This window comes from Prunus avium, chromosome 3 (assembly GCF_965620075.1).
Source record: "Prunus avium chromosome 3, drPruAviu1.hap1.1, whole genome shotgun sequence".
Taxonomy (NCBI): Eukaryota; Viridiplantae; Streptophyta; class Magnoliopsida; order Rosales; family Rosaceae; genus Prunus; species Prunus avium.
This window is the reverse complement of record NC_142286.1, coordinates 7955930-7978476: the sequence shown is the minus strand read 5'-3', so window position 1 is coordinate 7978476 and position 22547 is coordinate 7955930. Positions and strand designations below refer to the sequence as shown.

Here is a 22547-nt window from a genome sequence, read left to right as displayed (position 1 = left end):
CCAAGCATTTCAGCAATCAGTTGCTTCATCATCGGATCAGTGTTGGGGCTAAAACAAACTGCAGACTTATCAAAATTTATTTTCTGACCAGATGCTCTCTCATACATGCTGAGAATTTGAAGCAAATAAGCACAATCAGCAAGATGGGCATTACAAAAAAATAGGCTATCATCTGCAAAAAATAAATGAGAAATAGTAGGTGCTCCCTGAGCCACGGAAATGCCGCTAATACGCTTGATTCTGAGTGCGTTAGAAAGCAAAGCATACAGTCCCTCCGCACAAATTAAAAACAGATAAGGAGAGAGAGGATCTCCCTGACGCAGCCCCCTTGATGGCACAATCAGTCCCGACGCCACCCCCCGAACTTGAACAGAGTATGTAACAGTGGATATACAATCCATGATTAGCTCCACCCACCTATCGGTAAAGCCCAAACGCTTAAGCATAGCCTCAATAAATGTCCATTCCACCCTGTCATAAGCTTTAGACATATCCAGCTTTAGTACCATTTTCTTCAGCTTACTCCCACCACGCCGTTTAATAGCATGGATGCTTTCAAAAGCAGCAAGAATGTTGTCCGTAATCAGCCGTGTAGGGACAAACGCGCTTTGAAACTCGGAGATGATAAGCGGCATAATAGGCTTCAACCTGTTAACTATAGTCTTGGAAATCATCTTATAGATTACTGTACACAAACTAATCGGCCGAAACTCCGTAACTTTTACCGGATTGTCAACCTTAGGAATGAGCGTCAAAAGTGTGTGATTAATTGCTTTCACACTAGCACCCCCATTCAATACATTAAGGCAGTACCCTACCACATCATTGTCTACAACCCCCCAATACTTCTGATAAAACAGTGCCGACATACCATCCACTCCTGGAGACTTAGTAGGAAACATTTGACCCAAAGAAGTTTCGATCTCCTCCCTTAAGAAAACTTGGTTGAGGCGCAAATTTTGAGATTGAGTGAGTATCAGTTTGACCACCTCAGTGACTGCCCCTGCCTCATAAAGTCCATTTGAAGCAAACAAGCCTTGAAAATAATCACAAAAAACAATGCCAATACTTTCCGTAGATGTACGCCATATCCCCTGATCATCTACAATAGTCTTAATTAGGTTCCGTCGTCCCCGCATTTTTGCATGTTCATGGAAAAATCTAGTATTTTTGTCCCCATATTTCATCCATGAGACCCGCGATCTCTGCCTCCACAACATCTCTTCTCGTTCCAGTAACACATCCATTTCCCTACAAATATCTCTCTGTTGAGCCTCAACTATTGGAGAAGACCTTCTGCTTTGGGTGTCATCTAACTTCCGCTGCAGACTTCGGAGCTTTGTGGGTATTCGGCCTACATGGTCATTATTCCACGTCCGCAGAGGCCCTTGACATGCCTTCAATTTCTCTACAACAGTTCCAGTCTCAGACTCCCAAGCATGCGTAATGACATCTTGGCAACCCTCAACAGTAGTCCACATTTCCTCGAACAAAAACCGCTTATGCGTCCGTACTTGGTCTCAAATATGACAACAAAGGGAGATGGTCAGACACCATAGAATTCAGATGATGCGTTGTGACCTCAGGAAAGGTCCTAACAAAGTCACCATTAGCCACCATTCTATCCAGCCGAAGCTTTACATTCCCATCACCTTGCCACCGGTTAGACCATGTAAACTTATACCCCTGAAACCGAATAGTTGTCAAACCACACTCCTCCAAAGCTTCCCGAAAGGCCCTCATTTGTGACATTGGTCGGAAACGGTGACCCAAGTACTCATGAGCCTCAAGTATTTCATTGAAATCCCCACCTACAAGCCATGGCCCTTGAACAGTCCCTGCAATTCGTCGTAGCAAATCCCAAGAGTGCCGTCGTAACCTCGTTTCAGGATTACCATAAAACCCAGTAAAGCGGAAAGTCTCCATATCCACACCCTTTAAAATAGCGTCAATATTCCCTGAAGAAGAAGAAAGCATAGATACTTCCACTCCGTGTTGCCATAACAAAGCTAAACCCCTGCCCTTCCTTCTCTTCCCACACTGAAGCACCCCATCATACCCAACTGCCGTTGCACACACTCCATCTGGCGCACCGTCTTTTTGGTCTCCGACAAAAAGATGATACGAGGCTTTTTATCTCTGAGAAGGAATCTCAGAGCTCGGAATGTTCGTGGGTTGCCCAGACCCCGAACATTCCAGCATAAGATTGTCATTGCTCGTGATGGGCCCGACCCCCGGGACCCATCACGGGTGTGCGCTTAGCACCAGATGTATTATCAGTCATCACCGGACTCCCCCGAGGCCTGGCACGGCCTCGCTGAAAGCCACGTCGTATACTACCTTTGCAGAATGAGGTTGGCGGCCCCAAGATAGCAGAAGCCGCAGTGATATCTTACCCCAAAACTGTTTTGCCCTTGTCCAAACGCCTTGGAGCAGTATGAAGAATCTGTGAGATATCCTCATCCAGCTGCAGGGGACCCATATCCGACCTCGCAGCCTCAGTGACCCCTTGGTTCAGATGCACCCTACCTTCCCTGTGGCCAACCACATCACCATCGGCCCCTTGTGAGGAGACCGTGACCTCCTTTTCCTTGTGCACTCGACGCCTTTTAAAGACTTGCGCCAAGGGGCAATCCATCCCATTATCCATCTCCATCATTCCTTGCCCGTCAAAGGCCTCGTCGAAGGATCGAACCACCCCCGTACACTTGGACGGCATCGAAGCCGTGTCATCCTTTTGAGGTTCGTCATCAAACAAACCTAGCCGCTGGCCTGTTAACTGATTCTCTGCCCGGATACTATACACATCCTTCATTATCGTTTTCCACCGTCTGTATTGTTCAACTTCAATAGCCCCTGAGGCCTTGACACTGCATGCAGCACCCACGTGGTCCAGTCCCCACAATATAAACAGAAATACGGGAGCCGCTCATATTCGATTTCATACTGTTTTGCCGGTTCATCTGCCGACAAACGCAGTGTGACACATCGTTTCAGCGGCTCATTGATTTTCAAACCCACCCTGATACGTAGAAAGCTCCCCAAGCAGTCTCCATTTAAGCCACGATCCACCATGTAGAACGTACCCAAAAAATTACCTAGTTTTTCTCCCATGGCCGGGGTCAGAAAAATCGGCGGAATACGGCGCACACGCACCCAAAAACTTTGCGAATCCACCGAAACGGACATAGGATCCACTTCACCATCAGTGCTCGCCAGTAGCAACAGCGCCCTATCAAAAGTCCAAGGGGAGCCCCTCATCACCTTCTTCCTATCGAAATCTGTTTTGAAAGAGAACAAGAACCTCTTGGGGTCGTCCAGAGACACCGCAGTGAACTCCTCCCTGGTATGCCAAATCCTCTTCAACGTGCCAAATAAAGCCTCCTTATGAAACGCCTTTGAAGTGAGCAATTTCCCAACAAGCAAGAACCGTTCAGCCTTCAAGTTTCCCAGATCCTCTAATCCGACAACCTCCACTGATTCAGATTCTGAAATTGCCAAGGAAGAGGTGAGACCTGATACCAGTTCATCAACAGTCGCCATCATCCACTCAATGCTTCCCTGTGTAAGCCGAAGGCAACACCCAAACCCCACTTGAACAAAAGTGCTTCCCTCTGTACGCCGAAGGCAACACCCAAAACCCGCTTGAACAATAGTTCCGCCGTATTCCACACTGTACGTGTGATGAAATAGACACCGTTGAAAGCAGCCGTGAACCACAAGCAATCACTTAGAAACCCTAACCAACCTGTACTGGAGACTGGCGGCACTAAAACCCTAACCTAGGAGGAAGGGACTTTCTGACATAATGAAAGAAGATTAGACGCACCATAATCATTTATATATAATTATTTACTACAATATTTTACACTTTATACATTGCATGGTAAGATACATGAGTGACTTAGTACCACATAGAATTCCCCTTTGCGTATTATCACAAAAACATAAGCAACATGGTAGTTAAGGCGTTGGAGGAGTGAAATGGCAGGGGTTCGAATCCCTCTTGAGTGTGTGCTTTGTGTGTTTTTTTTTTCTTCCCCTTTTTTCCATTATATCGATATTTTCGATATTACAGCAATATTTTGACAAAATATTGCTGAAGTGTGAGCGAAATTATCAACATCGATATGTCCCAATATTATCGATATTTATACGATATGTGTATGGATACTTTCCGAAATATCCGTGACCAGAAAAAATGATAATATCCTCGATATTTTGTTGATATTATCGATATTTTAGACTATGGCCATGAGAAAGGGTTAGGGCAAATAAGGGCGGTTACTGTTCACTTGAATGGTATATGCCCCAACATTTTTTTTTGGGGGGTGTTTTTTCACCCATTGCCATGACAACTCAGGGCAACTACTATTCACATGAGATTAATTTTATTTATTTGTATGAGATTAATAAATAAAAATTTACTAGGTATGCATAAATTTTTTTTTGAATTTTTTGATAATTTTTCAAAAAATAATTCAATTTTTTTAAAAATAATTTCTTTGCAAACTTCAAAGCCTATCTTGCCTTGGGCCCTTGCCCGAGCTGGATGTCACTGCCACCCATCCCACCTCTTGGAATCTATTCGTCCAAAAAAATGCTCTCCAAACCCAATATCTTCCAAGCAGTGGCGGATCTAGCCATGTTTTGGGTAGGCAGCTGCCTACCCGAAAATGGTCAGGAAATAAAAATAGTTAGATAAGAAGCAACAAGACCAAGGAAAAGAGAAAGGAAAGAAGAAAAAAAAATATAGAAAAGAGAGAGAAGGAATCGACAAGCCTAGGGAAAAGTGAAGAAAAAAAAAAGGAGGGGAGGGGAGAGAAAGAAGGATAAAAGTGGCAGAGAGTCACATGATTAGATATGAGTGGTATTGAATTCTATAATTATTTTGGATTGAATAAAATTGTTTGGACACCCAATTTCTTGAACACTAGAATAGATTCAATAGATTGTAATTGTTTTTACATGTATTAATCTTTTTTTTTAGGCTTATTATCACAAAAGGCCCCTAAGGTTTACGAAACTATCAGATTTCATCCTTAATGTTTTTTTGTGTCATTAGTGATCCTCAAGGTTAGTATGTATGATCACAAATGGTCCCTGCCGTTAGATTCCGTCAAAAACTCCGTTAGTTTGCTGATGTGGCATATATATATATCACAAAACATCCCTGAGGTTTACACACCTATCACAAATGGTCCCTGCAAATTTTTTAAATTTAAAATTCATAAAATTTTGATTTTATTTTTTAAATTTTATGAATTTTAAATTATTTTAAAATATTTATTGTATTTTAAATACACATGACACTATATTATTTTAGATGTGGGCTCCACATAGATGCCACATCAACAAACTAATGGAGTTTTTAAAAAATAATTTAAAATTCATAAAATTTAAAAATGAAAAAAACCAAGGGTTTAGGGATTATAAATGGTCCTTAAGGTTAAAATCCTTATATAAATGATTTTTTCATTTTTAAATTTTATGAATTTTAAATTATTTTTAAAAAACTTCATTAGTTTGTTGGTGTGGCATATATGTGGAGCCCACATCTTCAAAAATATAGTGTCATATGTATTTAAAATACAATATATATTTTTAAATAATATAAAAAAGAAAACCAAAATTTTATGAATTTTAAATTAAAAAATTAAAAAAATTTGCAAGGACCATTTGTGATAGATGTGTAAACCTTAGGGATGTTTTGTGATATGTATATATGCCACGTCAGCAAACTAACGGAGTTTTTGACGGAACCTAACGGCAAGGACCATTTGTGATTATACATACTAACCTTGAGGACCACGAGTGACACAAAAAAACATTAAGGATGCAATCTGATAGTTTCGTAAACCTTAGGGACCTTTTGTGATAATAAGCCTTTTTTTAAATCAAAATGCATTTGATTTATATATTTTTTTTAGGATGATTATAACATGGATGCAATATTGATTTAGCTATTTATATTATTTTAAATCATTGTATCGGTGCCATACATTTTTGGAAATTTTCTGTATCAGCATATTTGTACCCGTATTTATACAACGTGTAAGTTCTGCCTGCTCTACTTCCAAATCCTGGATCCGCCACTGCTTCCAAGAGACCTAGAATCAAACGTGGGCTCATCAGCTATAGCACTCTCCCTCATGTGCCCTCGATTGCTCGTCTGCCGTCGGCGGTCAGGTACTGTTGTGTAGCAGCGACGTCGTCTATCAGGTACTGTTCTCTCCTCTGGAACTGAGTCATTAAATCTTGCGTTCCAGATCGATACCGTACAGCGATTGGGTACGCTCGATCCAGATCGAAATTCATAGGGGCGTGAGCGAATTAGGCAACTATGTTTCTGATGGTTAAAGTGAGTACTTATTAGTTTGATCTAGCGTTGTTTTTATTAGAAGTTGTGTTTGGAGTCTTGGACAATTGATTGGATGGTATTTAGTGTTAGCCGAATAATATATATAAGATTCTTTGTTTTTGCCTTTTTGTGTAGATTGGTTTCTGAATTTGTCACTTGTCTTTCGGATGGAAGTAGCCTCTGCTAACATTGAGCAAGTACCAGATGGTGAGTGCAATGAGATTGTAACTGATAGAGATGGTGTCCTGACAGAATTAGATGTTCAAAATGGTGTCCTTGAAGGAAGAAAGGAATTTGTTGCCCCCGCTGTTGGAATGGAATTTGAGTCTTATGATGATGCTTATAATTATTACAACTGCTATGCTAAGGAAGTGGGATTTCGTGTTAGAGTGAAGAATTCATGGTTTAAGAGGAACAGTAGAGAGAAGTATGGTGCAGTACTTTGTTGCAGCAGCCAGGGTTTCAAAAGAATTAAAGATGTAAACCGTTTAAGAAAAGAAACAAGAACTGGCTGTCCTGCAATGTTAAGGATGAGGTTAGTGGACTCCAAGAGGTGGAGGGTACTTGAAGTTACACTTGAACATAACCATTTGTTAGGTGCTAAGATCTACAAATCAATTAAGAAGGTGGGAAGTGGAATGAAAAGGAAGTCACAGTCAAGTTCAGATGCAGAAAAACGAACAATTAAGTTGTACCGAGCACTGGTGATAGATTCAGGGGGCGATGGGGCCTCAAATTCGAATCCAACAGATATCAGGAATTTTCCTGATCATCCCAATCAGTTGAACCTTAAAAAGGGTGACACACAAGCAATCTATAACTATCTTTGCCGAATGCAGTTGACTAATCCGAACTTCTTTTACTTGATGGACATCAATGATGATGGGCGGTTAAGGAATGTGTTCTGGATGGATGCTCGGTGTAGGGCAGCCTGTGGTTATTTTGCTGATGTGATATACTTTGACCACACATATTTGTCAAATAAATATGAGATCCCACTTGTGGCATTTGTAGGGATAAATCACCATGGGCAGACAGTATTGCTTGGTTGTGCCCTGCTTGCTGGGGAGACGATGGAATCTTATACTTGGTTGTTCAGAGCTTGGCTTACATGTGTATCAGGACATTTTCCACAAACAATTATTACTGACAGGTGCAAGGCTTTACAGAGTGCAATTGCAGAGGTATTTCCAAGATGCCATCATCGTTTTGGTTTGTCACACATCATTAAAAAAGTTCCAGAAAAATTAGGAGGATTGCGCAACTATGATGCCATTAGGAAGGCATTGATTAAAGCAGTTTATGAAACTCTGAAGGTGATTGAATTTGAAGCAGCATGGGCATTCATGATTCAGCGTTTTGGGGTTGGTGATCATGAGTGGCTTCGTTCTTTATATGAAGACCGATTTCGGTGGGCTCCAGTTTATTTGAAAGAGACATTTTTTGCTGGAATGTCAGCTGCACGTCCAGGTGAAACCGTAAGTCCATTTTTTGACAGATATGTGCACAAACAGACTCCACTGAAAGAATTTCTTGATAAGTATGAATTGGCTCTGCAAAAGAAGCATAAGGAAGAAGCTCTTGCAGATATTGAGTCACGAAGCTCAAGTCCCACTTTAAAAACAAGATGTTCCTTTGAGTTCCAGCTTTCAAAAGTTTACACAAGAGAAATTTTCAAGAAGTTTCAATTTGAAGTGGAGGAGATGTATTCTTGTTTTAGCACTACACAGTTACACGTTGACGGACCAATCATAATATTCTTGGTCAAGGAGCGTGTTGTGGTTGAGGGAAATAGGCGAGAGATTAGAGATTATGAAGTTCTGTACAACAGAACAGCAGGCGAGGTTCGTTGCATTTGCAGTTGCTTTAACTTCTACGGGTATTTATGTCGACATGCATTGTGTGTGCTTAATTTTAATGGAGTGGAGGAGATCCCTTCCAAGTACATTTTGTCGCGATGGAAAAAGGATTTCAAGCGTATATATATTCCAGATCACGGCTCCAGTAATGCTGATGACACCGACCGCATGCAATGGTTCAATCAGTTATATAGAAGTGCCTTGCAAATTGTAGAGGAAGGTGTGATTTCTCTTGACCATTACAAGGTAGCATTGCAAGCATTTGAAGAGTCATTGAATAGGGTTCATGATGTAGAGGACAAACACGAATGAGTTGTAATGTTTTGGTGCGACATCTTTTGTAATTATGAATTTAGTTTTATATACCTTTTCCTCCTCGCACTCTCTCATCCGACGGCGGAAAGGATAGCTTCAACCTGTTATCTGTGAAGAATGCCAATACCATATATAAGTAGGGAGCATGAGAGGGTCAGCTTTGTATGTATTTTTCCTCATCTCTATCTATGCAGTCAGAGATTCACATTAGTAAGAACTGTACTGTGATTGTCCATGCAATTTTGCACAATAGATATGAACCAGTCTTTGTTTTCACTTTTGGCTAGCCAAGATCTCACAGCTGCCTTCTGTGCCTGTTTACCATCAAACCAGTCTTTTTATATTTGGGGAGAGAAATTGGATTTTATTAGAGGCCTCTCTCAATAAAGTTAGTGTGAAAAATATAAGTAGACAAAGTATCTCACAAAAAGAAAAAGCTTCAGGGCCCAAAAAGAGCTCTGTCGCTGCCTGAGTTCTTATATAGAACTTCTACAACCCAAATGAAACCAAAAAAGAAAAAAACTGGGTAGCTCTTTGATGACTTCTTGCCTCAGTAGGGTTATGTAGCATAGAACATGACTCTCTTTTGTGATTGTTTGTGTTATGTTGTCAAATTGTTAACTATAACTTCATATTTAAATAAAGCTTAGCTTTATACATACGAGAACATATCAAGAAAATCGAAATATATAAAATGTTGATTTTGTCCTTTCGTTATATATGTTTTATATATACTAGCCTCTCTGCACGCGCTTTCGCGCCTGCGAGAGGCTTTTTTTTTTTTTTTTTTTTAATTTAAATTTTATTTTAGAATTAAAAAAGATAATGGATAGTTGTTTTCCATAAAAATAGGATCCATTGTCCGATTTTTCTTTTAATTTTAATTTTTTTTAATATGAAAAAGTGTGAATTTACCATATTATTCTCATTTAATTAATAATTCAAATTCTTAATGTTTGCATTAACCAAGGGTATTTTCTGGTATTTTGAATGTTTCACTATTCTCTGCCTTTTGCTTTATATATATAGATAGATATAAGCGATATTAGATATTAGAGGAGGAGAGAGTTGAATCTAAAAGAAGACAGAATTCAAGTCATAGGTTTTTTTTTTTTTTTTTTTTTTAATGATAAAAAATTCAAGTTATAGTTTAGTTTGTCTTTAGTAAAATTAGGCACAAGAACAAAACGCCCAAACCCGGCAGGAAGGAGGCCAATGATATTATCGAAAGGGCAAAAGAAACCATAGAGGGGCATTTTTTATATTTTACCCCCATATCAAACTTCAGTTCAGTTCAGTTCAGAAAAAAAAAAACCTTCAGTTCAGTTCGATCGGGCTAAGCCACTTTGTACGTCACGCGCCACTTTCTTTGCTGAGCGAGTGTACTTGCCGATTTTCCGGAAACTCTCCCGCGACTCTCCGATCAGGTAAACCCTGAAGACTCATGGAATTCTAATTCAATTTGCCAAAGCATTCACCTGCTCTGTTCTCTGTTGTTTGTTTCCGAGAAAAATGAAGAATTCGAGAAAAGAAGCCAAAATTCTGAATGTTATTTGTATGTATATCAAGTAGTACTCAAATTTGTCTGGTTGTGTAATGGGCTCAGCTGGGAAGAGTGTTATTTTGTTAGTTCCTTTTTGTTTGATCGATTTTCACTGTCAAATTCAGTGAAGTTTAACTTATGTTTGTCAAAACAACTAAAAAGTTGTACCTTGGTTGATTGCTGAGAAAATGGAGGAAAATCTAGAAAGGGCTGTTGGCCTTTTTGCCTTTTTTGGTGCTTCAACTTTCAAACAATGTGAGAAAAAGTTTACTGAACAGTACCCAGAAATTTAAGCTGAAGTGATGTTTGTTTTTCCAATTAATAACAGTGCAGATTTTAGAATTCAAGATTAGTTCTTGGGTGTCTTGTTTTTAAGGACCAAACCCCAGATTTGTAGGGTCTAGTGCTCTGGATAGTAAAGAAATCAGTATATTTTTACTAACTTTGAATATTTTTATTCAAATGTTCAATGAAGGTAGCTGATTCTATTAGTAAATCGTTTGAGAGATTAGTTTTGAGAGTTGGAAAGTGGAGGATTTATGCTAAGTGTACCTGGTTTTTCGACTTTATTGTTACGTATTCTTGTATGGCGTTTCCTTTCCTTGTTAACCGGTTTCCTGGCTTTATGTCTGTTTAGATATGGATGAAGTTTCTCTGAACACGGAGCCAGCGGGCGATGATGATGCTGATGAATTTGAGATTGAAGGAGACTGTGCAATGACAGAATTTATCAGTCAAACTGGCATTATTCAAGGAGAGAACCCTCTCCCTCCTGTTGTTGGAATGGAATTTGATTCTTACGAGGATGTGTATTACTTCTACAATTGCTATGCCAAGCAACAGGGATTTGGGGTTAGGGTGAGCAATACGTGGTATAGAAAGAGCAAGGAAAGATACAGAGGAAAACTTAGCTGCAGTAGCGCAGGTTTCAAAAAGAAGAGTGAAGCAAATCGCCCAAGGCCAGAAACTAGAACCGGTTGTCCAGCAATGATAAAGTTTAGGTTAATGGACTCGAACAGGTGGAGAGTTATTGAAGTTGAGCTTGAGCACAACCACTTGATTAGTCCAGCAAGTGGAAAATTTTATAAATCTCACAAGAGCGTAGGTGTTGGAACTAAAAGAGCATTGCAGTTAGATACTGCTGAAGAAGTGCAAAAGATCAGGCTATTTCGAACAGTGATCATTGATTCTGAGGGTAATGGAAGCATAGATGTTGATGAAGGAGAATCTGGGAATAGAGTTGACTACTCCAATCAATTGAAGCTTAAAGAAGGAGATGCCCAAGCAGTTCAGAATTACTTTTCTCGCTTGCAGCTAATGGATCCAAACTTCTTTTATGTGGTGGATCTAAATGAGAAAGGATGCTTGAGAAATTTGTTCTGGGCTGATGCGAGGACAAGGGTTGCATACAGTTATTTCTGTGATATAGTTGCCATTGACACTACATGCTTGGAAAACAAGTTTGAAGTCCCGCTGGTGTCATTTACTGGAGTAAATCATCATGGACAATCTGTGCTGCTAGGCTGTGGTTTACTTGCAAGTGAGACAGTTGAATCCTATACATGGTTGTTTAGAGCTTGGCTTACATGCATATTGGGACGCCCTCCTCAAGCGATCATTACTAGTCAATGCAGAACATTGCAAACTGCCATTTCTGATGTTTTCCCTAGAGCTTCTCATTGTCTTTGCTTATCACATATAATGCAAAAGATTCCAGAAAATTTGGGAGGATTGTTTGAGTATGAAGCAATTAAAGAATCTTTTAGTAGAGCAGTTTACTACTCTCTGAGGGTGGAGGAGTTTGAAGCAGCTTGGGAGGATATGGTCCAGCGCCATGGAATTAGAGATCATAAATGGCTTCAAGCATTATTTGAAGATCGGAAGCGGTGGGTTCCAGTATATTTGAAGGATATATTTTTGGCAGGGATGTCCCCTGTGCAACCAAGTGAGGTTGTCTCTTCGTACTTCAAAGAATTTCTTCATAAAGATACTCCTTTAAAGGAATTTTTAGATAAGTATGATCAAGCTCTGCAAACGCATCATCGGCTGGAAGCCTTGGCAGATTTGGATTCAAGAAATTCGAGTTATATGTTGAAGTCAAGATGCTATTTTGAGTTGCAACTCGCCAAAGTGTACACTAATGACATTCTTAGGAAGTTTGAATCGGAGGTAGAAGGAATGTACTCTTGTTTCAGCACTAGTCAGTTAAATCCTGATGGGCCAGTCATAACATACATAGTGAAGGAACAAACTGAAGTTGATGGAAATAGGAAAGAGGTGAGAGACTATGAGGTTTTGTATAATCCATCTGAGATGGAGGTCCTTTGCATCTGTGGCATGTTCAACTTGAGGGGATATTTGTGCAGGCACACACTTTCAGTCCTTAACCAAAATGGCGTGGAGGAGATCCCGGCTCAATACGTCCTTTCGCGATGGAGAAAGGATATTAAACGCAATTACATTTTTGATCATAGCTGCAGTGGCATTGACATTAATAACCCAGTTCACAGGTATGACCATTTGTATAAATGCATTGTGCAAGTTGTGGAAGAAGGGAGGAAATCACAAGACCGATACAAGGTTGCATTCGGGGCTTTGGATGAGATCTTGAACAAGCTTTGTCTTACAGAGGATCCTGCCCTGTAAGTGAGAAATTATGTACAGAATGAATGGTGTAACACATTACATTAAGGCGCCATCTCTTTGTAGCTGCAAATTTCTGTACAATTTCTCTCATTTTTCTCCCATTTTATTTGTTTGGTAGAAGCTGAATAGAACCGAAAGAATATGACATGGAAAACACAAATCACATCCCCCAATAAGGAGAGTAATAAAATTCAGATTGTGTTTTGGTCTGAATATGAAATTAAAGTAAATCCCACACACCAAATTTATTCAAGAGCAAATTGTTAGAAGATCGTTTTTTCAATAGTTCTCATGGTTGCATTTGTGATCAGATGCTTCAAGCATGTTATAAACACTCACTTCTAAAGGCACCTGTTAAATTGGATCTTTATTTTGTCAAACATGTGGCAGGCAGCAGACATTCTAAATCTTGGAGCTTCAATTATACAGTAGCTTGATGCTTCAAATCACCAAAATGTAAATACAGAATAACAGCAATCTGTGCTAAGAATCATCTATCCTTGCAACTATTTGACGTTATATTTTTGCTTTCATAACAATTCAAGTAGGCATTTCCTTCCATTTCATCATGTCATGACCAAAACTTCCACAACCAGTTTGTAAAGGGATGTGCATATTCACAAAGAAAATGAGTCATGGGTCTGAAATGTCATTGGCAGAATACAACAATAGCATGTACAGCTACTCAAACCAAAAATCAGAATCAATTTGTCAAGATATTTATCAAACTGACTATTTAACCCAAAGTTCTGAAGCTTAACCATGCATGGCAAACCCACCTAAGTCCCTCAACCTGACCCTTGGTCCAGTACAGGAAGTCTGCAATGTAGACTGATTGACTTGTCCATTTGATGGGAACCAGGAATGAAAAACTGGAAGATCACTGTCAAGCAAGCACCTTGCGGAGCGATCCCATAGAAAGCGCAATCCGGCTTAGCCAAGTGACACTGAAGGCTCTTGCCAAAATGCTTCACACTCACTTGCACAGATTGAGCATCTCCCCTCAAAATCGCCCTTGCTGACCGAGTCTGAGCACTGAGGTTTTGATCTTCAGATGGAGCATCAGCTCTTTCACCTAAGACCAACAGCTTCTGAAACTCAGCACCAAGTGTGATTAATGTTGTGGAAATCTGAATGTGTAAATCCCCATACTTGCTTATGGAAATATTGAGCAACTCGCCCACATGCCTCATCCGATCCACAAAGTTCTGCAACTGATTCAAATCCGGAACCTGAACCAGAGTCTGAGGCAAATCTTGAGCCATATCAAGAGCAGTTTGAAGTTCAAGAACCTGAGCTCTGGACAAAGGTTTTGAGATTGGCACATCCTGAATTACAGCAGATTTATAACCCTTGGTCTCAAAAGTAAGGAAAGGCATTGGTTGAGTAGAATTTGGAGGCAGCTTCTTAACCAATTTAATCTGGAGACGATTGGCGGTAGGCCCATTTCCAAACTCAGTACAGATGCTGACACTACTACGAAGAGCACGGTGGAGAAGAGAAATGTCCACTGCAAAGGCAATGCGGTCCTCATTCTGGCTGGAGATACGATAGTCATCGAAAAGAGCTTCTTTGCGAAACTGAGCAATAGACTGAACTCCATCACCATTGAGAAGGTTGTGGAGGAAGATAGCATGGTCTCTATTGAGGTAGAGATGGCATATCTTTCCCATCTTGTCTAGTGCTGGTAGGAACCTCTTTTCCAAAAGATTTACACCATTCTCCGTAAGAAATGCCTTGAACTTCATCTCTCTATACTTTTCTGTTCCTGTCTCACTTCTCAAGAAAAGGATTGAAGGCAAGCCAAAGAAGGGTTAGTGCATTTATTCATCAGTGCAGAATGTGATTAAAATTGCAATCTTAAGAAGGTTCCACCCATAGTTTTTATATATGCAAGCCCATTCTTTTATTTCCTTTATTCCACCCATAGTTGCCTAATTCGCTCACCCCTCTACGAATTTCGATATGGATCGAGCGTACCCAATCGCGGTACGGTATCGATCTGGAAGGAAAGATTTAACGACTCAGTTCCAGAGGAGAGAACATTACCTGATAGACGACGTCGCTGCTACACTACAGTACCTGACCGCCGACAGCAGACGAGCAATCGAGGGCTCATGAGGGAGAATGCTATAGCTGATGAGCCCACATGATTCTTGGTCTCTTGGAAGATATTGGGTTCGGAGAGGGTTTTTTTGGACGAATAGATTCCAAGAGTTGGGATGGGTGATAAATTAAATGGGTAGGCGTAAAAGGCTCCCCCAAGTCTCCCAAAATCAGCTCCAGCGGATAGGCGCGCTGAAGTTTGCGAAGAATTTTTTTTAAAAAAAAATCGAAAAAAATTCTGAAAAATTACCAAAAAATTCAAAACAAAAAAAAGGTTATACATACCTATAAAAAAAATTATTTATTAATCTAATATATATAAATAAAATTAATTCGATGTGGATAGTAATTGTCCTTGGGTTGCCATAGCAATGGGTGAAAAAGCACAAAAAAAAATTGCTGGGGCATATAGTATTCAAGTGAACAGTAACTGCTCTTACTTGCCCTTATCCTTTGCCATGGCAAATAGGTGGAAGTGCTCTAAGGGGGAACGTAATAGAGATTGGGTGGGTGGGTGGGTCAATATAATAAAAGTACTACTTCTCGTTTTAAGAATTCATTCTCATTCTCCCCTATAGTCCAAGGAAGTTGTGGTTAGCTACCTTTGGATCTAATCTAAGAGTTGAGAAAAACATGGTTTAAATATCAACATTACATCTTTTATTTTACTTTTACTGCAGGAAAAATACTATTTTGATTATTAAAAAATATTGAAATTAAATTTAACCTTTGCTAACAAAATGTTCCTAAAATTTATATAGGAACCGTGTGTTACACATGCCACTGTATTAAATCCTAAAAGTTCCTATAACATGTTATCAACTAACAAAAATGGATATTGGACTCATATATTCTAATGAATGAAACATTGTTTGGTGAACTAAGTTTGGTAACTATATATTGCTCATAATTAATAATGGCACTAAACATATAGTTTTGGTTTTGATCCTTTTACCTGAAGCTCATATTCTAGGATAATGAATATAACTCGAGCGATAATCCCTCTTATTCCACCTCCATCAATACTAAAAATAGTGATGAGACTTTCGTTAATGGGAGAATGATGGGATGATTGTATTTTCTTCATGAGTGATAGAGATTGAAGAAAAGGAAATGCACAAGGCTTTATCTATCAATGGCAAATGCCAGAGAAATTATCACGTCTCAATGTTACAATCATTCGAACATCAGATATTCGGTAGAGAGAGAGAGTTAAATCACCAAGTTATATACTCTTTATCTTTTATTAAACTGTCACCAATAATCTTTACATGAACATGAGCCTTGTCTGAAATGGTGAAACCGAGTTCCATCCCTAACAATCACCTCTCTATCATAAACCTTGGAGACCAACTTTGCCATGCTGTGGCAATCCATACAGATTCTAAGATTATTCATGATTCAAATTGTCACACCAGGTCCTGAGCTGATCAGTCCAAAGGCAATTGCTAACTTCTCTCTGTGCCTGCATACTGCATTCTCTTTATATCCTCCTCCCCTATATCAAGAAAAACCTCCGATGTATCTGGCGAATACCCTGCAAATTTCAAGTCTTTGATCATTTCATCCAACTTGGAATAGATTTTTTCGGATTGAGGATGTGACCGATCCCCAGCTACGAACTCATGGACAATACCATTCAACTCTATCAAACTGCAACCGGGGGTTTTCTTGATTCCCCTATTCATCATCATTTGCCTGACTTCACGCAAATTTTCCCATTTATTGCAAGCTGCATATATATTGCACAAGAGAACGTAAACAGCCCCATTGTCCTGCTCCAACTCGAGCATCTTTTTAGCTGCCATTTCAGCCAGTTCTGCATCTTTATGCATTCTACAAGCACCAAGAAGAGCTCCCCACACAACTGAATTCGGTTTCATTGGCATATTCTGTATAACCTCAAAAGCTTCGATTAGATGCCCTGTTCGGCCAAGAAGATCCACCATGCACCCATAATGCGTAACATTAGGCTCAATCCCATGTTGGGTGATCATACTAGCAAAAAACTTTCTTCCTTCATCTACCATGCCAGAGTGAGTACACGCACAGAGAACACCAATGAAAGTTATCTGGTCTGGAGTTACCAAAGATTCTACCATCCGAGAGAACATGCCAAGAGCTTCTCTACCATGTCCATTAGTAGCAAGGCCAACAATCATTGCCGTCCATGTAAATTTGTCCCTATGAAGCATCGCATCAAAAACCCTCAAAGCTTTTTCAGCATTTCCACACTTGAAATACATGTCTATTAAAGCATTTCTAACAAAGGTGTCATTCTTGATCTTGTTTTTGTCAATGTAGGTTTTTATCCATTCTCCTAGTTCAAGCGCTCCTAGATGTGCACAGGCTTTTAAAATGCTTACCATAGTGTACTCATCTGGTTTTACACATGAAGTCTGCATTTGGCGGAAAAGTTCCAATGCCTCTTTGAACCGGTTTACCTGGAGGTACCCATCTATTATTGCAGTCCATGAAATATAGTCTCTTTCTGGCATCTCATCGAAGTAGTTTCGAGCTAAATCAACTTGTCCTGAATTGGCAAACCCCTTAACAATTGTAGTCCAAGAAATTACATCCTTAGTTTTCATATTTTCAAAAATTTCAAGCGCAGCATTCATTTCCCCACAAGCTACATACATATCAACCAAAGCATTTTCCAAAACTAAAGTGGGTTCGATCAGGCACTCCTTGACACACTTATGAACCTGTTTCCCGGCATCTAAATCCTTCAATTTGGAGCAGGCTGATAGCACTGAGACAAGAGTAACTGAAGTGGGCAATACTCCCTTTTTCTGCATGCAATTGAAGAGCTTCCAGGATTCATCATACTTCTTGACTCTATTGTACCCAGAAATCATTACATTCCAAGTAGCAACCTCCTTCTCACAAATCATATCAAAAACCCCACGTGCCATATCAATTAAACCACAAATAGAATACATGTGCACCAATGCATTTTGAACAAAAACATTAGAATCAAACCCATACTTCAACACAGAAGCGTGCAACTCTTTGCCACATGCCAAAGCAATTTCACGTGTAAATCCCTTCAACAAGAATGGGAACGTATAGCAGTCGGGCTTGACACTCAACCTTTGCATTGTGAAATACATAGAAACCCCATAATCAGGGTAACGTATCCTACTATAGCCTTTCATCATGGTATTCCAAAGAAAAACACTTGGTTCAGGAATTGTGTCAAACACCCGACGGGCATACTTCATGTCGCCAAATTCATCAGTACAACAAAAGACTATAATTCTGTTAAGCACCATTGGATGTGCTGTGAGGCCTGTTTTCATTGTTTGGGCATGGATTTGCTTGAGTTGGTCCATGGACTTGCAGTTCTCAAAGAGAGTAACTGGTGGGTTTTCAAAAGACTGAAGGTGGGTGTGTGTGGGGAAGTGGTTTGGAGCCACAGAAGCCATAGAGATCATTTTCATGGACTTTAAAGAATGATGAACTGAAAACCTTAAAGGTGAGTAGAGCCAGTGAGTTTTGACTTTGAGGGCAAGAAAGAATGTCATACAAAGAGAAAAGCATCAGATGTTGCATGGGTTGTTTTTCTCGTTGATATGATGAACTGTCCAGAGATGAAGTCAAATATGTACACACAAATTGACATAGGCTCAAATCCTGTTAGATGTGATTTCTTTTTAAAGTAAACCAATATGAAGAAAAAGACACCATCATTATATATCATGAACAAAACAATGGGGGAGGACATCTTTTCAAAACCGTCCCTTTCAATTTTTATTTTTTTAAGAACATATTTTTAACAAGAATTACTAAGGTAAAAGAATCAGTAACTCTACAATTTCATCCCCAGGAGAATTGGATGGCTTCAAAAAGTATTAGGAAAACGTAAAAAGAAATTTACTACTCTTGAATGATCATAACATAAAGCTGCAAGAAGTAAAGAAAATCAGCATTGTAGGAAGATAACAGAACCAATGGAAGAATATGGGCCAAATCTTGCAGCTGATTTACTAATCCAAGAATGTAAACAATTGCTATACTAACACAAAATTTTGGAACTGTAAGCATCCTATGATGGAGGAAAAACAAAATTTAACTAGCATTGTGTTAACATCTTAAACCCATCAAAATGAGACTACCAATGATCTACCTAAAAGAACAAAATGAAACCTATGCCTAAAATTCCAATTTGAGAACATAACTATCAGAAACTTAAAGTGCTGGAGGTGGTGGGAATGATCCATATTTAAGCCAATCTTTGGCGCAGATAAGGGCCTCAAGAGTTGCTGGACCCAATGAAGTCCGGTAACTATCCATTCTTTTTATTTCAGTGTCAAACACAGAGTCAGAGGCAACGGTAGACACCGATATCGACAAAATATCAGAAGCCATCCTAGAGAGAGTTGGGTACTTAATTCTGTTCAGTCTCCACCAAACCAGAACATCGAAGTCTTCCACTCGATCCGTAAAGGCCTCTTCCAGATACTGATCTAGTTCTGACTTCATTTGCTGGCCACCTGTGATATCAGATATGTACAATTCAAAATCTTGGAGCCCATCCACAGAAGACAGCAGAGACCCCTCCTGAGATGCTTCTTCAGGTGCCTCTGTTTTGATGATGCTGTCATTCCCTTCATCCATTGGTGTTTCAGGTAGAGTAAGCATTTGCATCATGTAATCAAGGAACAGTTCATGAATGCCATCATCAACAATCCTAATCCATGTCTCGGCATTCTCACCATAGATTCTGTTGAACTCGAGCTCTACAATTTTCATTTTGTACCTCGGATCCATAATAACAGCAACTGCTAAAACAAGGCAGCAGTTTTCCCAATATTTGTCGAACTTTTCATACAGAGGTCTCATCAGGTAGCTGACAAAGGGATCCACACTCATGGCTGCATGCATCAGTTCCATTTGAATTCTTGATACTTCCTGAAAGAATACATTGGCTGAAGGGTACACTGGGGCAGTTACAATGTTGGCTGCATCGAACAAAAGCTTTAAGTATGTGCATAGAGTCTCTACCTGCTTCCATTCCTCCAACAATATATTTATGTTGTAATCAGGATCATATGTATCCAAGCAAGCAAATACTTCCCTCAATTCACAAGCTGCCACCAACATATGATAAGTTGTGTCCCATTTAGTTAGGTCATCGACTGAAAGGTTCTTTGTGCTAGGAACTTGAAGTTGTTGCTTCAGCTGAACAAACTTTTCTTCATGGGATTCTGAAGTTTTCACAAACTTGACACTTTCACGAACTTTTGCAATTGTTTCACGCATTGCCACCAGTACATCACATGCAAGACTACTCAAAACGCGAGCATAACAATTTCGTAGCAATAACTGACTGTTGAGCATGTGTGGGTTCTTGACAGAAAGGAGCCCTTTAAGATTTCCAATTATGGTTTCATTAGAGAGGGATTGGTCAAGTGTGAGGGTAAACAACCTGCCCTCCAGATGCCAATCGGATAAGCAGGTCAAAATAGCTTGACTAAAAGTGTCACCTGAATCTGGAGATGGTACCATAACAACATTAAGAATCTGACGATATAAATTCCAGTGATCATCAATGAAGTGTCCTGTTAAGAATACATAGCCCAGGTTCTGATTTGAAGTCCACAAATCCACTGTAAGGCTGACCTTTCCTGGAATTCCACTGATAAGATTCAAAAGGTTTTGTTTTTCTCTAAGGTAAATACCCACGCATTCATTTTGAACAGTGTTCCCGCTTACCAAATTGAACTGTGGTTGAAGTGTTTGAACAAAATTGATGAATCCTAGTTGTTCCGCAATGTGAAGTGGATACCCATGCATAATTATCATCTTAGCAATGTCATGATTGCAACGTTCCTGATCAAAAGAGACTCTCGCATATCCAGAATTTGCTCTGGATCGTCGTTTTGGTGCATCAGTAGCACCAGTCTTGGAGCCTGGTGTAAAAGGAGTCATCTGATTTTTCTGACGACTTACTGGGCAGATTCCCAAGGCAATATGTCGTTTTAGGTGGCTTGTGCCTGCGAGCTTTGAACCAGTAATGTAAGCAAAAGATCTCTTGCACTGCTTACAGAAAGCCTTAGTACTTCCAGCCCCAACAGTTTCAATTGTGAAGTACTCCCAAACAATAGACTTCTTTCTCCTGCGCCTGTTTGTCTGGGTTTCTGAACTGGGTAACCCATTATTATCAGTTGGAGTAGTAGGAATATCCATCTCCCAGTAAGCAGGTGAAGTCCTAAAACAGATTGAGAAAATAATGAATGAATAAGCAGATGTCACAAGCAAATGAAAACGCCGGGTTGATCTACCAGTAACAGAGGAACACAAGCCAAATTCAGCATCAAAGAACAAGAATTCAGAAAAGGAAGTAATATGAAATTCTTTTAACAGACCCACAAAAGTGAGTGCCAATACAGATCCATTTTAACATTAATGGGAACCAAAGTCCTTATCAGAGCCTGTTAGTTGACAAAAGATTTACCTACATGAACATAAAGATGATTTAAATAAGTCTGAAAAATAGCATATTGGGCTAGTATTAGGTACTTAGGTTCAACATAAAGATGCAAAATGCATCACCAAAAGCAGAACAATGAACCACAGGGATATAATTCTTCCCATCATTACATCACCTAAAACATGAGCACAACTTTTTAAATTGAATGATGAATTTCCACAAGACGTTATTAAGTATGCAGTTGAATTATGAATCACAGTTACATATGTATACAAACTTGCAAATTCTGGAAAAAAAATAATAATTTAAAAGAAAAAACTAAAAACTGCTAAAAACAGAGCTATAATCTTCTTCTTTTTTGGCTAAGGCAGTGTAACCAAGACCGAGTAGGAGTAGCTATATAACTTAGGCGTTAAATTACCACCGTGACATCATGATATGCGTTTCATTATGGGCCTGAAAAAGAAAATGCCCACTACAGACAAGGAGAGCCTTCGACCTAAAAAAAAAGACCAGAGCCCTGCTGCACGTGACTTGTACCTTATGCTAAAAGTACAAACTGTCTTACGCTGAAAAGCAATTGTACCTTGAAAATATATACTACCAAAAACAGATTAAAACGCGAGGATGCTTTTGAAGTTTCGCGACTGCAGCTATATCTGTGTTTTTGCATATTTTAGGAAGAAAAAAAAACCTAAATAAAGCAAGTAAAAGGTAATTGGGTTTCTGCTGCAACCAAAAGTAAAAACTTAAACTCTAAAAACACAATTACTCACGCCAAGCTTAGGTAAGCGGAAACACATTCAAATACATATATGCTTACAGCCACACAAATTGAACAACATAAAGCCCTCATTTTTCTTTTAAATTGAACAGAACCCAGAGAGCTTAACCATTCAGAACAATCAGAGTGAACCTTTTGAAAAAAAAAATACCAGAAATCTGCGAGTAACCAACAAGTTCAAGATCCAAAATTTCAGAAAACCGAAGACGGAATAAAAAGAAAAAATTTCTTACCCTAAATTGCAGCCCCGAAGATGAAGAACCCGCCTCTGCAACTCCAAATTTGAATATTGGTTAATTTCGAGTCAGGAAAAAAAAAGAAATTCAAAATTGGGACGAAGAAGACGAAGTTGATGGGCTTCAGCTGGAAGGTTTTGAGCTTTCGGCCGATAAACCCTAATGGACCTAAACCTGAAATTAGGGTTCGGGCTATGAGCTTTTAGGCCTTTTTGTGCGTTTTTGGGATTACGAGAACGAAACGACTTGACTTAGTTT

General features: G+C 39.4%; 6 protein-coding genes and 1 non-coding gene across 9 annotated transcripts; 2 read left to right on the top strand and 5 right to left on the bottom strand.

The window, feature by feature from the left end:
* Positions 1 to 1500: 1500 nt before the first annotated feature.
* On the bottom strand, positions 1501 to 2213 carry LOC148295541 (uncharacterized). The gene is made up of 2 exons (XM_088250513.1): positions 2060 to 2213; positions 1501 to 1958 (listed from the first exon to the last, which is right to left on the bottom strand). The coding sequence occupies exons 1-2, from the start codon at positions 2211 to 2213 to the stop codon at positions 1501 to 1503; spliced, it is 612 nt and encodes a 203-aa protein (XP_088106639.1).
* A 601-nt stretch (positions 2214 to 2814) lies between these two features.
* Positions 2815 to 3543, bottom strand: LOC148295540 (uncharacterized). Its single transcript, XM_088250512.1, has one exon. The coding sequence runs from the start codon at positions 3541 to 3543 to the stop codon at positions 2815 to 2817; it is 729 nt and encodes a 242-aa protein (XP_088106638.1).
* Positions 3544 to 6065: 2522 nt separating this feature from the next.
* On the top strand, positions 6066 to 8811 carry LOC148295539 (protein FAR1-RELATED SEQUENCE 6-like). Of its 2 annotated transcripts, none has more exons than XM_088251170.1 (2): positions 6066 to 6222; positions 6497 to 8811. In XM_088251170.1, exon 2 carries the CDS (start codon positions 6529 to 6531, stop codon positions 8530 to 8532), a length of 2004 nt encoding a protein of 667 aa, XP_088107296.1. In that variant the 5' UTR covers positions 6066 to 6222; positions 6497 to 6528; the 3' UTR covers positions 8533 to 8811. The 2 variants fall into 2 exon arrangements, with proteins under 2 accessions (XP_088107296.1, XP_088107295.1); XM_088251169.1 differs by having other exon boundaries at positions 6067 to 6361.
* Positions 8812 to 9708: 897 nt separating this feature from the next.
* On the top strand, positions 9709 to 12825 carry LOC110767454 (protein FAR1-RELATED SEQUENCE 6). Its single transcript, XR_015834609.1, has 2 exons — positions 9709 to 9962; positions 10716 to 12825. It is a non-coding gene; the product is annotated as a protein FAR1-RELATED SEQUENCE 6 (transcript).
* Positions 12826 to 13263: 438 nt separating this feature from the next.
* On the bottom strand, positions 13264 to 14989 carry LOC110767427 (Hus1-like protein). 2 transcript variants are annotated; one of them, XM_021970964.2, is made up of 3 exons: positions 14774 to 14989; positions 13881 to 14500; positions 13264 to 13799 (listed from the first exon to the last, which is right to left on the bottom strand). In XM_021970964.2, exons 2-3 carry the CDS (start codon positions 14470 to 14472, stop codon positions 13513 to 13515), a joined length of 879 nt encoding a protein of 292 aa, XP_021826656.2. In that variant the 5' UTR covers positions 14473 to 14500; positions 14774 to 14989; the 3' UTR covers positions 13264 to 13512. The 2 variants fall into 2 exon arrangements, with proteins under 2 accessions (XP_021826656.2, XP_021826655.2); XM_021970963.2 differs by having other exon boundaries at positions 13264 to 14500.
* A 945-nt stretch (positions 14990 to 15934) lies between these two features.
* LOC110767429 (Pentatricopeptide repeat (PPR) superfamily protein) lies at positions 15935 to 18483 on the bottom strand. The gene is given in 2 exon segments (XM_021970966.2): positions 15935 to 16315; positions 16318 to 18483. Coding segments are annotated over 2 exon segments (2274 nt in total). The 5' UTR covers positions 18361 to 18483; the 3' UTR covers positions 15935 to 16084.
* A 314-nt stretch (positions 18484 to 18797) lies between these two features.
* LOC110767465 (zinc finger BED domain-containing protein DAYSLEEPER-like) lies at positions 18798 to 22547 on the bottom strand. The gene is made up of 2 exons (XM_021971009.2): positions 22287 to 22547; positions 18798 to 21047 (listed from the first exon to the last, which is right to left on the bottom strand). Exon 2 carries the CDS (start codon positions 21023 to 21025, stop codon positions 19025 to 19027), a length of 2001 nt encoding a protein of 666 aa, XP_021826701.1. The 5' UTR covers positions 21026 to 21047; positions 22287 to 22547; the 3' UTR covers positions 18798 to 19024.

Excerpts from the sequence above, each read along its gene's own strand:
- LOC110767465 (XM_021971009.2), bottom strand. The coding sequence starts at position 21,025 with ATGGATATTCCTACTACTCCAACTGATAATAATGGGTTACCCAGTTCA.
- LOC148295539 (XM_088251170.1), top strand. The coding sequence starts at position 6,529 with ATGGAAGTAGCCTCTGCTAACATTGAGCAAGTACCAGATGGTGAGTGC.
- LOC148295540 (XM_088250512.1), bottom strand. The coding sequence starts at position 3,543 with ATGGCGACTGTTGATGAACTGGTATCAGGTCTCACCTCTTCCTTGGCA.
- LOC110767427 (XM_021970963.2), bottom strand. The coding sequence starts at position 14,472 with ATGAAGTTCAAGGCATTTCTTACGGAGAATGGTGTAAATCTTTTGGAA.
- LOC148295541 (XM_088250513.1), bottom strand. The coding sequence starts at position 2,213 with ATGACAATCTTATGCTGGAATGTTCGGGGTCTGGGCAACCCACGAACA. Across the intron at positions 1,959-2,059 it reads GTGTGTGCAACGGCAGTTGG|GGAATATTGACGCTATTTTA; the intron begins GTATGATGGGGT and ends CTTCTTCTTCAG.